General features: G+C 34.9%; 1 protein-coding gene across 3 annotated transcripts in view; it reads right to left on the minus strand.

Annotated features, from left to right (window-relative positions):
* The window catches only part of KIFAP3 (kinesin associated protein 3), a 157,465-nt gene that overhangs the window by 109,501 nt on the left and 29,432 nt on the right, over window positions 1-18,532 (minus strand). For all 3 annotated transcript variants that reach the window (XM_061382571.1, XM_061382572.1, XM_061382574.1), the window contains 4 exons: window positions 12,553-12,707; window positions 9,590-9,645; window positions 8,877-9,018; window positions 1,048-1,147 (listed from right to left, as the gene is read on the minus strand). In XM_061382571.1, the coding sequence (XP_061238555.1) occupies window positions 1,048-1,147; window positions 8,877-9,018; window positions 9,590-9,645; window positions 12,553-12,707 (453 nt within the window). The remainder of the gene's footprint in view (window positions 1-1,047; window positions 1,148-8,876; window positions 9,019-9,589; window positions 9,646-12,552; window positions 12,708-18,532) is intronic.

The following is an 18,532-nucleotide window of genomic DNA, read 5'->3' on the forward strand; positions in this document are numbered from 1 at the left end:
AGTTAAAAATTGAACAAAATGCGTTTTTGCAACTAACCACCATTTTAAATATTTAGATATCCTCAAAATAAAATTTCAGACTACCACTGAACAAAACTAATAATATAACAGTACTATTATTGATGCCAGGAAATAAACTAGTTAAGTATTAACAATCAGGTTTTATATGTTTCCTAGGCACTTTACTCATCCAAGTACTTATTCAGTAAATACTTATTTGCTAATGCTGGCACATTTTTAGAACAGAGGCAAAAAATTCCCTAGAATTTCTGAAAAGTCAGAAACTTTTCACATTGCCTCAATAAGCATCCTTCTAAAGAATAAATGTCTATAAATGATATACATGAATACATAACAGGAACGCATCTGCAAACATATACAGTGGATATACACAAGCACAGCTGACCCTTGAATCATGCAGTGACTGGGGTGGTCAACTCTCTGCGTTATCAAAAATGTACATATAACTTATAGTGGGTTCTCCATATTGGTGGTTCTGCACAAATTCAACTAGTACCTTCATATAGTACGGTGGCACGTATTTAGTGAAAAAAACTACATACAAGTGGACCTGTGCAGTTCAACCCCATGTTGTTCAAGGGTCAACTGTATATAAAACAATAACACTTACTTGCACTTACTCTAGGTCAAGCTTTTTTCTAATATCTATCTGAAAAGGCTGCTACTATTACTTTCCAAAATTAGATGTGGAAACTGAGCATAGAAAGGTTAAGTAATCTAACCAAGACCACACAGCTAAAAACAGCAGGATTTGGATTCAAATTCAGAGAGTCTATTTCCAAAGCCCATAACTCTTAAACTTTATACCATTGTATTATCCTACTGCACATGCACATGCTTGGTGAATGCAGACTGAAAGAAAGACAGAACAACAAAGGGGACAGAGAATGGAAAATAGTTGAGAGGCAGAGCACTGTTAGACACACACAGAGACCGAGAAAACTAGTGATCTACTATTTAAAGCAATGACACAGACAGAGAGAGAAAGATACATCAGAACTTTTATTTCCTAATTTTTACACTTACCTGGAAAAGCAAAAGAAGATGTATATTATGTTTGTAGCTAACTCAACACTTTGTTTCCAGTCTTCCCTCAGGACTCTTGCTAATGCACCAAGGGCAGTATCTAAAGAAAAAGGGGATGTACAAAAATGATCACTCAGAATCAACTCTGATAGAAAGGGTAATTGGTTTTAAATGTCTACTTATCAATAAATTACAAAGCTAAGATAGAACTGGGACAAAAAGTAGGATGCTTCTTTCCAACACAGAAAGCTATTTTAAAAATTTAAATACTAAAACTCACAACATGCAACTTTAAGTCTATTATCATAAACAGAAAAATAAAATATAATTTAAACAAAGTAACAAAATAAGAGTACTATGAATGACAAGAAATAATGAAGAGAACCATTTATTTCTTAATTTTCATTTCTATTTGCAACTGCAGTGCCAGGTTTTTAAAATCTGATTTAATGTGTTTGTAAGAAAAAAAACTAGCTTAAGTCTAAAAAAAAAATGAGCAGTTTATAGCAAGATAGCACTAGCTTCACTGAAGCAAATTAATAATCAAACAAAACTTATAAACTGAAAAATAAGTCTAATATTTTAATGTCATGTTAAGCTAATGCTAACAGGCATAAATAGAGCAAAAAAATCTTCCCCAAAACTTCAGGCTAGACTGATAAACATCCCTGTTAGGCCTTTCGCTTTAAAATGGTAAATTAATGAATTGATTAATGAGAATTACTATACATTAAGTAAACATACAGTAATGCGACTACTTTCAAATTAGTATTGTTCATGACTGACTTAAAATCATTAAAAATTGAAACATCTGTGTCTTATATAGAGATCATAATTCAACTTTCTATAACAGGCATGCAGGATATATTGTGAACTGTATTATCAGTATTTATTATGCTGATAAAAGTAGTTTATTTGAGCTTTCTGGCCATTCACATTATGGAACAACAAGAATTCACTATATATTGTAATCCATTTAGTGAGGACTTTTTCTGCAAATTGAAAAATATCCTATAATAACATTTCATGGTATTATTCATATTCATACTCATATTTATATTCATATACCAGAGCACTGGTATAATACAGGCCTTGAACAAAATTATTCTGAAGTCAAATAAATAGATAATATGTAAAAGCTTTAAAAAGTCTTAATAAAGATCTGGTTTAGCTTTGTTTAATCATGTATTACCAAAGGCATTTCATCATTATTAATCCAGAGGATTCAGTACTTCTTAGAATATACTTTGGAAAATGATGTGCTATAATGTCATGAATTTAACATTTTTATTTACTGAGGAATAGAAAAATGTCTAAAAAAACCTACAGCTATGGGAATTATTTACAGGTAATGAAGAAATAAACCAGAAGAAAATAGAAAGCTTACAAAATATCAAAATTAACCCCAAATTAATTTATAAGTTGAATGTAATCATAATTAAAATTTCATTATGATTTTCTTAGAGAATACAATAAAGTGATCACTAAATAATATATAATAAAATGTATAAGACCAGCAACAACACTTTCAAAAAAAAAATTAACACACTGAAACATGTCTCCTACTTATTCTAAAACTCTAGTCAAAGTACAAAATAAAACATACCAAAAATAGAATGATATTGGAATGGAAATGATCAAATAGATAATAGAAAAGAAAATAGAGCATCAAAACACACCTATGAATATATCAGAGCAGTACCTGGCACAGAATAAGCTTTCAAGAAGTATCTACTGAATAAAAGAATGGCCAGCCTATATTAATAATAGAAAAGGCATTCCAAATCTTTGGGAAAAGAAGGAGTATTCAATAAGTACATTGGAATAACTGGCTATAAAACATGGAAAAAAAATAAAATTACACCTCTACCGCTCACTTTCAACAAAAATGAATTCCAGGGCCAAGCACTTCTGGAACAGTAGACTAAGGGCCTCCAAAAATCCACTTTAAGCAAATATAATACTGGTAAAACTTTTCAAAATCAACTTTTTTTAGATCTGGAAATCAAGTAGTTTTGTGACAATTCGAGAAGAATTTATCTGAGAAATAGGCTGACTTGGTAAAAACAGTGAACTCTGTGGCATTTCAACTTGCCCTAATTCCATCCCCTCCATGCAACTTTGTGGAAACTTTGAAAACCAAGAGCATCGTATTTGTGAAAAACAGTAGGCCAGTAGCAACTGGAGGAGAGAGAACAGCGTGGTCCTCCCCCAAGTCACACTCCGGTGAATTATCAATACCTGATACATCAGGACGCTTGCTGAAAAGCTCCATTTCTATGGGTTGGCTTTATTTAACCTGACTCAGAGATTGCTCTTACAAACAACCTTAGTACCAGGGCATTTGCTGAAAACTACTAGTAGCAACATTACAGCTACATGCAGCAGCCTAGCCAATTGGAATTAACAAGAGGCTGACCAAAACACTTAGAAAAGAAAAACTGGGAAATAAGATACTCACAGGTCTTTGAAAGCCTCCAACATACTCCTGGCACTCTAGCAGGTCAGGCATATGTGCAGGAATGGCCTCATGTCAGGGAAAGCCCTAAAAAAGCCTAATCTCTCATCTCTACCCAACCTTGACACAATATTCAAGCAGCAATTAAAGGCTAAGGTTTGTAAACTACTTGCTTGAGCGCTGAAGACATCCTCCTGCCCATACGTTCATACCCAGAGCCCTTCACCAAAGGTTAGGACACTAGGTTCCAGGCATTTAAATAAATCTTTATCAAATCATTATTCTGAAAGAGATGGGAATACCAGACCACCTGACCTGCCTCTTAAGAAATTTGTATGCAGGTCAGGAAGCAACAGTTAGAATTGGACATGGAACACAGACTGGTTCCAAATAGGAAAAGGAGTACGTCAAGGCTGTATATTATCACCCTGCTCATTTAACTTCTATGCAGAGTACCTCATGAGAAACGCTGGGCTGGAAGAAGCACAAGCTGGAATCAAGATTGCCGGGAGAAATATCAATAACTTCAGATATGCAGATGACACCACCCTTATGGCAGAAAGTGAAGAGGAACTAAAAAGCCTCTTGATGAAAGTGGAGAGTGAAAAAGTTGGCTTAAAGCTCAACATTCAGAAAATGAAGATCATGGCATCTGGTCCCATCACTTCATGGGAAATAGATGGGGAAAGAGTGGAAACAGTGTCAGACTTTATTTTGGGGGGCTCCAAAATCACTGCAGATGGTGACTGCAGCCATGAAATTAAAAGATGCTTACTCCTTGGAAGCAAAGTTATGACCAACCTAGATAGCATATTCAAAAGCAGAGACATTACTTGGCCAACAAAGGTTCGTCTAGTCAAGGCTATGGTTTTTCCTGTGGTCATGTATGCATGTGAGAGTTGGACTGTGAAGAAGGCTGAGCGCTGAAGAATTGATGCTTTTGAACTGTGGTGTTGGAGAAGACTCTTGAGAGTCCCTTGGACTGCAAGGAGATCCAACCAGTCCATTCTGAAGGAGATCAGCCCTGGGATTTCTTTGGAGGGAATGATGCTAAAGCTGAAACTCCAGTACTTTGGCCACCTCATGCGAAGAGTTGACTCATTGGAAAAGACTCTGATGCTGGGAGGGATTGGGGGCAGGAGGAGAAGGGGATGACAGAGGATGAGATGGCTGGATGGCATCACTGACTCGATGGATGTGAGTCTGAGTGAACTTCGGGTGTTGGTGATGGACAGGGAGGCCTGGCGTGCTGGGTTTCATGGGGTCGCGAAGAGTCGGACACGACTGAGCTACTGAACTGAACTGAAACTAACTGAGCAGAGGCTTCAGTGACTGCATGGACAAATAATACAGACTTTATAGAATCAATCCAGGAAAATCATTAAAAAAAAACAAACAGTAAAAATAACAAGCCCAGAAGGAAGTGGAATTCTGATTTCCAGAGTTGCTACAATATTATTTCAATAACAATAACAAAAATACAATACAAAGAACAAAGGACAGTATAGCCCAAACTCAAGGAATACAGCATTGAATACAAACAATCCAGGAGGAAGCTCACATTCTGAATGTATGAGTCAAAGATTTTAAGTCACTATAAATATATTTAAAGAACTAAAGGAAATCATGTCTGAAGAATTAAAGGAAATAACAAGAAGGTATAAGAATGTTGTCTCACCAGAGAATATCAATAAGGAGATACAAATAATACAAGATGAACCAAACAGAAATTCTGAAGTTGCAAAGTTCAACCTCTGAAATGAAGAAGTCATTACAAGGTCTTAACTACAGATGAGAATTAGAAAAAAAAAAAATCAACAAGTACAAAGGCAAGTTGATTAAGATTATCCAGTCTTGAACAGAAAGGAAAAAAAAATGAAAAATATTAAGAGAGCTTCAAAGCTCTATATGCTTTGAAGTCCTATATGACATCAACAAGCTTACTAACATGGGAGTCCCAAGAGAAAAGTATATACAGAGGAAAGAGCTGAATAAATACTTATGAAAATAATGGCCCAAACTTTCTAAATTTGATGAAAAACAATTTGCATATCCAAGAAGCTCCACAAACTCCAAGCAAGATCAGCTAAAAGATATCACCACTTAAACACATCGTAGGGCTTCCTTGGTGGCTCAGATGGTAAAGAATATGCCTGCAATGTAGAAGACTTGAGTTTGATCTTGAGGTCAGAAATATCCCTTGGAGAAGGGAATGGCTACCCACTCCAGTATTCTTGCCTGGAGAATTCCATGGACAGAGGAGCCTGGTGGGCTACAGTCCGTTGGATCACAAAGAGTCCATAGTCAAACTGGCAAAAGCAAAAGGCAAAGGAAACATTGAAAGTAGCAAGAGAAAATCAATTCAACACGTTCAAAGGGTCCCCAATAAGATTAACAGCTGGTTTCACATCAGAAACTACAGAGACATAAAGCCAGAGGGATGACATAGTCAAATTACTAAAACAAAACAAAACAAAAAACCTTTGAGAATTTGTTGTTAGCATTATGAGAAATACAAAAGAGATTCCATCAGGCTGAAGTACAAGGACATTAGAGTATAACTTAAATCCACACAGAGAAATAAAGAGCACCAGTAAAGGTAACTCTCTCTATCTAAAAGACATTATAAACATATTTTTAACTGTATCATTTTCTTCTGATTTTAAAATGCATACATCAATAATTATATTTCTTGATGACAGGCTGATAATATATACAGATGTAATATGTATGAATTAATAGTATAAAGATGTGGGGTGGAAATAGAAGTATACTGAAGAAAAGTTTTTATGGACTATTAAAATTATATTGGCATTAAGTTAAATTAGATTTTTAAAACTTAAGTTGGTATCTGTAATCCCAGGGTAATTACTAAGAAAGTTAATTCAGGAAAACATATAATAGTAAACTAATAACAAAAGAATTAAAATGGAATATAAGAAAATATTTCACATAAAAGAAGGCAGTCATGGAGAGACAGAAGATCAAAACAAGATAAACAGAAAACAAACAGAATGTTAGATGACAATCCTACTTTATGAGTAATTATTTTAACGGTAAATAGAATAAACATGCCAATCAAAAGGAAGATTATTCAAATGTATTAAACAATATGACCCAACTCTATATCCAATTTACAACAGAAACACTTCAAATTCAAATACACAAATAGGGTGACAGTTAAAGAATGGAAAAAGATAAGTCAAGGGGGAAAAAAGACAATAGACTGAAAGTAACTATTTCTAAGTACATAAAAGAAAAAGGATATATATCAATAGATGACACTTTAACAACATGGGTTTGAACTGCACACAGGTCCATTTATACTTGAACATGGATTTAAATTTATGTATGCATGTGTCCACCTGGGCAGTTCAAACTCATGTTGTTCAACGGTAACCTGTACATGACCCATGGTTGGTTGCATCCACAGATGTAGAAGAAATGGATATGGAGGACCAACTATGGGACTTGAATATCTGCAGATTTTGATATCTTTGGCAGGCCCTGGAATCAATCCCCCATGGATACTGAGGGATGACTGTATATATACATATATAAAAAATGGATGTATATTTATATGTAAATATACATATATTCACATGTATGTATAAATACAAACTCCACAGGGTAGGAATTCCAAAAGTCTAGTTGACATGAGAAAAACATTGAACTCATTAGAAATCAGGTAAATACAACTTAAACCCAAGAGATACTGTTTGTTAGCAACAACACAATGGCAAAAATGTTTAAGTGTTACAGCCTTCATATTCCATGGGTCTGGAAATACAGTGGCATAAACACTTTGGAGGACAATTCAACAATATCCCTAAGACATTACGACCTGTATTTCTGTATAACCTTTGTTTCTGTTTACACACTAAAAAACCCCCTGGTTTGTGTATATAAATAAGAACAAAGATGTTCACTGAAGTTTCCTATTGGAAAATTTGGAAATTTTAAGACCTAATTTAAAAATCTAATAACCATCAATAGGGGAATGGCTAAAGAATATGTATATAACTTCATAAAATACAATAATCAAAAGTAGTTCAAAACTAATTAACATTGTATGTAGCTATATGCTGCTGCTGCTGCTAAGTCGCTTCAGTCGTGACCAACTCTGTGTGACCCCATAGATGGCAGCCCACCAGGCTCCCCTGTCCCTGGGATTCTCCAGGCAAGGACACTGGAGTGGGTTGCCATTTCCTTCTCCAATGCATGAAAGTGAAAAAATAAAGTGAGGTCGCTCAGTCGTGTCCAACTCCTAGCGACCCTGCAGCCCACCAGGCCCCTCCGTCCATGGGATTTTCCAGGCAAGAGTAATGGAGTGGGGTGCTATCGTCTTCTCCAGTGGCTATATGCATGTAATCTCAAAACATTACTGCATGGAGAAAAAATTACCAATTAAGAAGTATGATATAATTAACATAAAAATTCACTCTATATTTTAACACAGGAAAAAATCCTCTACATATATATGTGTAAAAGTATGGAAAAGATCTGGAAGAATGAACTCCAAATTCCTAACAGATTATAGAGTAATGGTCAAAGGGTTTTTAACTGTAATACTCTAATTCCTTAAAAAGAATATATGAATATATGAGTTACACAATTTAGAAAATATTTAAAATGTACAAATTTCCTAACTGGAATATTGGTAATATCCTATGACTCTCTGGACAGATCCCAGGATATTTTATCCAAGCTAGAAAGTACTGACGTGCACTGAACCACCTCCATAAAAGGAGTTTGGCAATAGATAAAAAGGTATTATCATGTGATGGAAATCAGATCATAATGATATCTTCTATATTTTAATTTTGGCAAAAGTATAATCAGAAAATTATAATAATTCTATAGTAGTATAAATGAGAAAGAAGGTTTTAAGAGTATTGTATCTCCTTTTTCTTTATTACCTAGCACTTCTAGTGAAAAGAAAGCAAATACATGGCATCAAAGTCAAGCTAAATGAAATTTAAAAGAGTACTATTTTTGGCTGTGCTGTTTAAAAAAATATTGGAACTGTAATTGAATGAAAGCATACATGTGCAATTGTCAAAAGTCTGATTTTATATCCTAATTGAAAGAATAAAAAGTCTTCCAGAATACAAGAAAATAAACAGTACCATTAAGACTTTATTTTTCTTGTTTAAATTATTTGTCCATTCTCCAGAGAATATTTAAACATTATGCCCACATGTTAAGAAATTTGAGTAAGAAGGGAAGTAATAAAGAGCTGGAAAATAATTGCATTCCTAAGTTTGATATAAATAATTTTAGCTCACCTCTCTATTATAATAATTTAAAAATCATATTCACAATAATTTTTAACTTTAAATATTTATAGATATAAGTCTATAAATTCTACCATTCAGTAGTAGTTCTTCCAAGTTATCAGGATTTCGAGCAAGCTGTAGGATCAAAGCAGAACCCCGAACCTTGTCAGGAATATCTTCATATAATAACTCGATGTACTCATCCATGTCATTAATGTTAGCAACTTCATCAATCTGAAACAAAGGAAGAGGAAGGAAATACTCTAAAAGAACAGCAGCACTTAACAGAGTTGTCAAAGGAATGATAGTTTGTGATCAATATATTGCCCTTGACAATGAGACAAGTTTTCAAAGGACTCAGAGTAGCAATCTTTTTGTACATAGTAGCAATCTTTTTATACAGGGAGAGATTAGATCTTTGGGTGATGGAACTTCAATATGAAAATAGTCATAAACCATATGATAAAAACGGGATGTAAACAAACTCTAAAATTGGCCTATTTATATTAACAAAGTATCTTAAATGTAATGTAAAATAGTTTCTACCATAATATATTAAACACTATTTTAAAACACACTGCAATAAGAATAGCTAATACTTTTCACAACTTACCAAAATAAATTGTCTAAAAAACATACCCAATAATTTTTCCTTTATTAAATATTTATTTTCTATCTTTTTTGGGAACTTTAAGTTCAACCACTTCTAAAAATTCCACCCTTGTCTAATGTAACTGTATGAACTACTGATGGTAAAAGCATTACCTTACAATCAGTTCTCTATCATATAAAAATACAGTCTTACCTCCATTCCTTCAAAAGGAGGTGGATCTTTAGGCTTGCTTGACTTCTCTTTTTTTTCTGTAAAAAGATTTTGTTTTAATGAGAAGAACCAGGATTTTGGATTTCTGGCTAATTTTTATTTTCAGCAGCTGAGTTTAATTCTAGCTAAGCTGGGGATCTTAAAATGAATAATTTATGAGGTAATCTTTTTCCAATGTATAAAAAATGCTCATCTATAATACATTTGTTCTAATGAGGATATCCAGGAGAGTTTAATAAAATCTATACATAATCTCCAAGTTATGTTAGGTGGCAATTTAGCTTCCTCATTGTTTAACAGTTTAGGTATGTAAATAGCCAGATTTGTCAACAAGAAGCAAAAAGTCTATTTTGTTTTCTTTTTTTTTTCCTAATTCACATTTAAGGTGAGAACAGGAAAATCAAAAACTAATGAATTAGGTAATAAAAAGACTAAAATTAAAATTAACAAAGAAATTGGAAAAGAAATAACCTGGATAAAGTTAAGAGGCTAAAATACAGTTGCTGATTTTTTAAACAAAATTAGGTCCATAAATTAAAAGGCAAATGTTTAATATTTGTGCTAATTTAATCCTCACTTGCTCCCAAATGGATTAAAGAGGCATTAATAGTGCTGAACATAACTTTGAGTCATTTGTTATGTTGAATTATTTGACTAATAGCAGAACTTCGTATGCTAAACAGAAAATAAAAAAATGCTTCACTGATCTGATCTGGATCAAAAACCTAAGCAATGACTGTACATTAAAATAAGTTCAAGTAATATCAAATTTTTGATTCTAAAATTAGCAAATGCTTTACATATAACAGGAATTACTCCTGATTGTTTTTGGAGGAAGGTAGCCAGTCTAAACAAAGTTATGTTTTCTCAACAGCTAGATTTTTCCTCAAACAGATAATTTATTATGATAGTAGTTTTAATAAATAAAGAAAAAAAAGACTTATGGTAAAGAGTCATATAATCAAAAACTACTACAATTTTATTTTAACCACATTTAGGGCTAGGTTTCTGGCTTTGAAATAGTGAATATCAAGTAAAAAGAAAGAACATAGAATCATTTCTAAAAATAAATGATATATGCAATAGCATAGCATTTCATATATGTCTCCAAACATTAGTATCTATATAGAGAAACAATGATTTGAATTTATGATAATATGAAAATTTCCTCATATTACTCTAATTTCTGGGGAAGGAGGTAAGAAGACTGATTTACCCTGAAAACTCAGTGAAAGGGTTCTCATTAAAGATATTTTGTTATTTTATTACAAATGTCCTCAAAATTGTATTAATTTAGCATTAGGAAAGATTAATTTTAACTATATTGTACAACCTACAGTAAGAACACACACATCTTAAAAGCACAGTATTTACTTTTCTCATTTTGAACTTAACTTATTGAAGATATTATCTCTTATCATCCAGTAACACTGTTACAGAAATAGTCTATCATAAAGTAGTTAAAATGTTTAAATAATATTTTCCTTATAGCACTTATTAATAATTAATAGGTATACAGCTAAGTAGTTGGAGTGCCAGCTAAGCAGTTGGAAACAATCAAGTTCGAAATGTTTATTGTTGCTTTTAAATAAATTCACAGCTATTCAATTCATTCAACAAATATATATTGATCATATAATGTGTGCTATATATTGTATACAAGGCTAACTAATAAAAGTACATATTAGGCACAAGGTATTTTATTTGCTATGGATGGAGAGAAATTACTGCTTAATTTTTTTAAAGTGCAAATAAATTTTCTCTTTCATTTTTTCTACTTAATACAATCAAAACTGAAGTATAAGCTATGTCAAGGGTGCCATATCTAGAACTCAGGAATGATAAAAGAAAGATATACGTAAACTTAATAAGTGAATTGAAGCGAAAGTCGCTCAGTCATGTCCGACTCTTCATGACCCCATGGACTGTCCATTAATAAATACTATGAAACAGAATAAGTAACAACTGATTAATCTGAGATAACTTTCCATTTAAATACCTGTACTTTTGTTTTGAGCTTGGACATTGGAAAATGTCTTCTATAAAGAATCAATTACTTAGCTCTAATTTTAATGAATTTATTCTTTTATGAGGCAATTAAAGATAGAAGAATAGTAACAATAGAGATGTTTAGGAATGAAAAGGTAAGTTTTCCTAAGAAAGATTCACCAAACATACGCATATCACAAATATTTTAACACTTAAATACTTTAGTAATCCAAATTATCAATTAGTCGTCAATAAGAAATATAGAAAGTATAAATAAGTTGCTCAGGTGGAGAAAACAGGTTTCCAGGCCTCAATTCTCCTTTTATTATTCCAGAATATGAAAGATATTTGCTTTTTTATTCTTTATTTTATCATATGTGCGCACACGCACACACACACACACTCAGTATAAAATAGATCATTTTGTAAGCCTGGAATACTAGTATGTTTGTTTATTCTTTCATTCCCTTAGTCATAGCACTAACAACAACAACAACAAAAACCATCACCATTTAAATATCAAAAGTACAAACTATAGTCAAACAACTCTGGTTTTCTTTTGTTTTTTTCATTTTTTAATTAATTAATTTATTTTAATTAGAAGCTAATTACTTACAACATTGTGGTGGTTTTTGCTATTTTTTTGTTTGGAGGGAATTTCCTGGTAGCTCAGGGGTTAGGACATGGCCCTTTTGTTGCCAGTGAACTGAAGTGAAGTCGCTCAGTCATGTCCGACTCTTTGCGACCCCATGGACTGTAGCCTACCAGGCTCCCCTGTCCGTGAGATTTTCCAGGCAATAGTACTGGAGTGGATTGCCATTTCCTTCTCCAGGGGATCTTCCCAACCCAGGAATCGAACCCGGGTCTCCCGCATTGTAGACAGACATTTTACCGTCTGAGCCACCAGGGTTTTTGCTACGGTTTTGCGTTAAAAAGTTAGTTGTTCTTCTACTTACCTTTTCCTGACGTTGAATCACGGCGGTTCTGGAGATAGTACAACAGCTGTTCTACTTCATTTAGCTTTGAGGGATGAATGAGTTTACATTCCTCAACCACCTTCCGTGCCAGGGAAGTTATATCTGTGTTGGCATTAAGACTCTTAAGACGGATGCTGCAGGCAAATCAGAATTTTCCAACTCAGTTATTATTAAAGTAAGTAACAATTTAAACAATATTTCTTTTAAATAAATAATTTATAAAATATTTAAATGTACCTGACATAGTCTCTTTTAGTAACATATAATAAAGTATAAGATATAGCTAGACTTAGAAAAAAACGCAAAACAACGATTTTCCTCAAATTGGACAAATGAGATAACAAAAGGAATGGTAAAGTCTACATCTGACTCATCTAGGGAGGATAGCATATCCAGAGACCAGTTATAAAATAGTCTTTCTGATGTCATATATATATATTTATATCATATAAAGTTTTTAGTTATTATTAGATATGAAAATCCATAGTGACAAAAATAAATCATTTTCTTGACCATATTCACAGTCATAGTTTTCAGTTAAGGACAGAACACAATTTGATTATTCTGATGGAAATTATGCAGAAGGAAAAAAAAAGTAGGATGCATTTTAAGACTTATATGAGGAATGCTGAGGAACAAATGAATATAGTTATATTTGTTAGTATATTAAAAAAAAAAAACAGGTTCTTCCTCCTTTTTAATTTAGTCCAGGAGATTCACTGCAAGATGAACAAGAAAAGGTTGTTCAAAATCTGGAAACAATTGCCAATTTACATGGATTCATGACAACAAAGAAAGCTACAAGGACAAAAAATGAGGTTCAGGGTGAAGACTCAAACTGGTGGCAAAAGACTCTCGCAAGCATATGCACTCATGCAAGGCTTAGATTCAAAAAGAAAAACGTAAGAAAGTAGCCACAATGCTGAAATACTTCTTAATGAAGATCGCTAGTGAAGATGGCTTAGTGAAAAGGCAGAGGAACCAGAGATCAAATTGCCAACATCGGCTGGATCACTGAAAAAGCGAGAGTTCCAGAGAAACATCTACTTCTGCTTTACTGACTATGCTAAAGCCTTTGATGGTGTGGATCACAATAAAATGTGAAAAATTCTTCAAGAGATGGGAATACCAGACCACCTGACCTGCCTCCTGAGAAATCTGTAAACAGGTCAAGAAGCAAGTTAGAACTGGACATGGAACAACAGACTGGTTCCAAATCGGGAAAGGAGTATGTCAAAGCTGTATATTGTCACCCTGTTTATTTAACTTATATGCAGAGTACATCATGAGAAATGCTAGCCTGGATGAAGCACAAGCTGGAATCAATATTGCCAGGAGAAATACCAATAATTTCAGATATGCAGATGACACCACAGTTCCATTCAGTTCAGTAGCTCAGTTGTGTCCGACTCTTTGCGATCTCATGGACTGCAGCATGCCAGGCTTCCCTGTCTATTACCAACTCCCAAAGTTTACTCAAACTCATGTCCATTGAGTCAGTGATGCCATCCAACCATCTCATCCTCTGTTATCCCCTTCTCTTCCCTCCTTCAATCTTTCCCAGCTTCAGGGTCTTTTCAAATGAGTCAGTTCTTCGCATCAGGTAGCCAAAGTATTGGAGTTTCAGCTTCAGCAACAGTCCTTCCAATGAATATTCAGGACTGATACCACACTTATGGCACAAAGAGAAGAAGAACTAAAGAGCCTTTTGATGAAAGTGAAAGAGGAGAGTGAAGAAGTTGGTTTACAACTCAACATTCAGAAAACTAAGATCATGGCATCTGGTCCCATCACTTCATGGCAAATAGATGGGGAAACAATGGAAACAGTGAGAGACTTTATTTTGGGGGGCTCCAAAATCACTGCAGATGGTGACTGCAGCCATGAAATTAAAAAATGCTTGGTCCTTGGAAGACAGGTTATTCCCAAACTAGACAGCATATTCAAAAGCAGAGACATTACTTTGCCCACAAAGGTCCATCTAGTCAAAGCTATGGGTTTCCTAGTAGTCATGTATATATGTGACAATTGGACTATAAAGAAAGCTGAGCACTGAAGAATTGATGCTTTTTAACCATGGTGTTGGAGAAGACTCTTCAGAGTCCCTTGGACAGAAAGGAGATCAAACCAGTCCATCCTAAAGGAAATCAGTCCTGAATATTCATTGGAAAGACTGATGCTAAAGCTGAAACTCCAATACTTTGGCCACCTGATGTGAAGAACTGACTCATTGGAAAGACCCTGATGCTGGGAGAGATTGAAGGCAGGAGGAGAAGGGGATGACAGAGGACGAGATGGTTGGATGACATCCTTGACACAATGGACATGAGTTTGAGTAAACTCCAGGAGTTGGTGATGGACAGGGAAGCCTAGTGTGCTGCAGTCCACAGGGTCACATAGAGGTGGACATGACTGAGCGAATGAACTGAAGACAGCTAAGTCTGGGAGAAACTGAAGGTATTAGAGGCAATAGGGACGGAGACCTTAGAAAAAGAGGCGACAGGGACAGAGACCTTAGAAAAATGTCCTGCACTCAGCATCTTTGAAGTCATTATTCAGATACAGATGCTCTCTCCTGAAACAAGTCTAGTAAAGTGATTTGTATATTATTCCCAGTTATACAGTCATCCCCAAATCTGGTCCTTTTGGGATTCTATAAGCTACTGTACAGCTTTTAATACATTCCTTTTACGCTTGACTTTGCTGGAGAGGTTTCTATTGTCTGCAACAAGAATCCTAGCAGTACTCTGTCTGTTTATTTTAGTTTTTTCTCTAATTTATTTGGTTTTTTAACTTCCTACCTTTTAAGTCTTTTAAACTGCAGAATTCTTTTGTATAATTTTAGCTGCACATCAGAAAGTAGAAATATAAAGGAGAATTCATCCTGAGAAAAACTCTCAAAGGACCTCTCCATGTTTAATTTTAACAAGGAACTGGGAAATCTTGAGTTTCCATAAATCTGATTGAGAACAGGCACAACAGAAATTCTATAAATGTAATTTTGGAAATTTTCTTGCTAGTCTTTTTTAGAAGAGTTTTAGATTTACAGAAAAATAGTGCAGAAAGTAGAGTTACCATATATGTCCCCACCACCCTCCCTCAATACAGTTTCTTCTATTATCACCATCTTGTGATAACTTTGTCATAACTGATGAATCATTTTGATATACTATTAACTAAAGTATACAGTTACATTAGGGTTCGGTGTGTAGTGTATAGTTCTGTGGGCTTGAACAAATGCCTAATTTCATGTATCCATCATTAAAGTATCACACAAAATAGTTTCAACTACCCTAAAAATGCTCTGTGCTCCACATATTCTCCCCTTCCCACGCCATAACCCCTAACAACCTCTAATCTACTTTTACTTCAGTTTTGCCTTTTCTAGATGGTCATAGAGTTGGAATCATACAGTATATAACCTTTCCAGTCTGGCCTCTTTCATTTAGTAATATGCGTTTAGGTTCCTCTATGTCTTTTCATAGCTTGATGGTTGATTTCTTTTAGTGCTGAATAATACTTGACTATATGGATGCAAAACAGTTTGCTTACTCTTTTGCCTACTGAAGGATGTTTTGGTTGCTTCCAATTGTTGATAGTTATAAAGCTGCTATTAAGATTCATGTGCAGGTTTCAGTGTGGACATAAATTTTCAACTCATTTTGGGTTAATATCTAAGAGCAAAACTGTTGGATCATATGGCAAGTGTATGTTTGGCTTTGAAAGAAACTGCCAAAATGCCTTCCAAAGTAGCTGTTACATTTTATATTTTCATTAGCAATGAGTGAGTTTCTGTTGTTCTACACCCTCACCAGCATCTAGTGCTGCCAGTGTTTTAGACTTCGAACATTTAATAGGTCTGTAAGTAGTATTTTGATTTAATAAAGCAGACTTTTTAAAATCATTTTTAGATTTATTTTCTACTATATATGTATATATATATAAACAATCTAATCCATCATCATCTTTCCAAGTAATAGAAAGACTCTATTCTTTTAGTGTGTACATTTTTGTCCTAAATCCTTCCCTTACTAAAAGAGACTAGGATTTAATGTCAAATATATATGACTAGCTGTGTGTTTACTGATTATTTCTTTAATCAAAAAAAAATCTTCATAGGCATCCCATGCCTAAGAAGAAGACAAAAAACTTACCAAAACCGTGCATGTTATTTTCAGATCATAACCATAGGTTTCTCAGAAATATTCAGAAAACTGGGATTCTGTTCAAGGTAGGCTTATATATTCCTTTATCCAACAAGGGAGAATGAAATACATCTTTTGGAGCTGAGTCATAGCACTGACTGCCACTGCATTAAATGAAATTTAATGATTTAATTTCACATCTATCTCAATCTATATGAGTTTCGCCCTCAAAACCATCACCCTAGCCACTGTCATTGATAAATCCTCTTGAACTATTAACAAACCATATTCTCCATTTGGTCTCACAATAATAGTCCTCTCCAAATCTTGAGTGACCAAGGATGACTATCATAAAGTTGGGTTACAGAGGTTTTTTTCCCTTCAGTTCACTTCACTCAGTCGTGTCCGACTCTTTGTGACCCCATGAATTGCAGCACGCCAAGCCTCTCTGTCCATCACCAACTCCCGGAGTTAACCCATACTCACATCCATCAAGTCAGTGATGCCATCCAGCCATCTCATCCTCTGTTGTCCCCTTCTCCTCCTTGCCCCCAATCCCTCCCAGCATCAGAGTCTTTTCCAATGAGTCAACTCTTCACATGAGGTTGCCAAAGTACTGGAGTTTCAGCTTTAGCATCATTCCTTCCAAAGAAATCCCAGGGCTGATCTCCTTCAGAATGGATTGGTTGGATCTCCTTGCAGTCCAAGGGACTCTCAAGAGTCTTCTCCAACACCACAGTTCAAAAGCATCAATTCTTTGGCACTCAGCCTTCTTCAGTCCAACTCTCACATCCATACATGACCACAGGAAAAACCATAGCCTTGACTAGACGAACCTTTGTTGGCAAAGTAATGTCTCTGCTTTTGAATATGTTATCTAGGTTGGTCATAACTTTCCTTCCAAAGAGTAAGCGTCTTTTAATTTCATGGCTGCAGTCACCATCTGCAGTGATTCTGGAGCCCAAAAAAATAAAATCTGACACTGTTTCCACTGTTTCCCCATCTATTTCCCATGAAGTGATGGGACCGGATGCCATGATCTTCGTTTTCTGAATGTTGAGCTTTAAGCTAACTTTTTCACTCTCCTCTTTCACTTTCATCAAGAGGCTTTTGAGTTCCTCTTCACTTTCTGCCATAAGGGTGGTGTCATCTGCATATCTGAGGTTATTGATATTTCTCCTGGCAATCTTGATTCCAGCTTGTGCTTCTTCCAGTCCAGCGTTTCTCATGATGTACTCTGCATATAAGTTAAATAAGCAGGCTGACAATATACAGCCTTGACGAAATCCTTTTCCTATTTGGAACCAGTCTGTTGTTCCATGTCCAGTTCGAACTGTTGCTTCCTGACCTGCATACAGGTTTCTCAAGAGGCAGGTCAGGTGGTCTGGTATTCCCATCTCTTTCAGAATTTTCCACAGTTGATTGTGATCCACACAGTCAAAGGCTTTGGCATAGTCAATAAAGCAGAAATAGATGTTTTTCTGTTTCTCTCTTGCTTTTTCCATAATCCAGCAGATGTTGGCAATTTGATCTCTGGTTCCTCTGCCTTTTCTAAAACCAGCTTGACCATCAGGAAGTTCACGGTTCACATATTGCTGAAGCCTGGCTTGGAGAATTTTGAGCATTACTTTACTAGCGTGTGAGATGAGTGCAAGTGTGCGATAGTTTGAGCATTCTTTGGCATTGCCTTTCTTTGGGATTGGAATGAAAACTGACCTTTTCCAGTCCTGTGGCCACTGCTGAGTTTTCCCAATTTGCTGGCATATTGAGTGCAGCACTTTCACAGCATCATCTTTCAGGATTTGGAACAGCTC

This window comes from Bos javanicus, chromosome 16 (assembly GCF_032452875.1).
Source record: "Bos javanicus breed banteng chromosome 16, ARS-OSU_banteng_1.0, whole genome shotgun sequence".
NCBI lineage: Eukaryota > Metazoa > Chordata > Mammalia > Artiodactyla > Bovidae > Bos > Bos javanicus.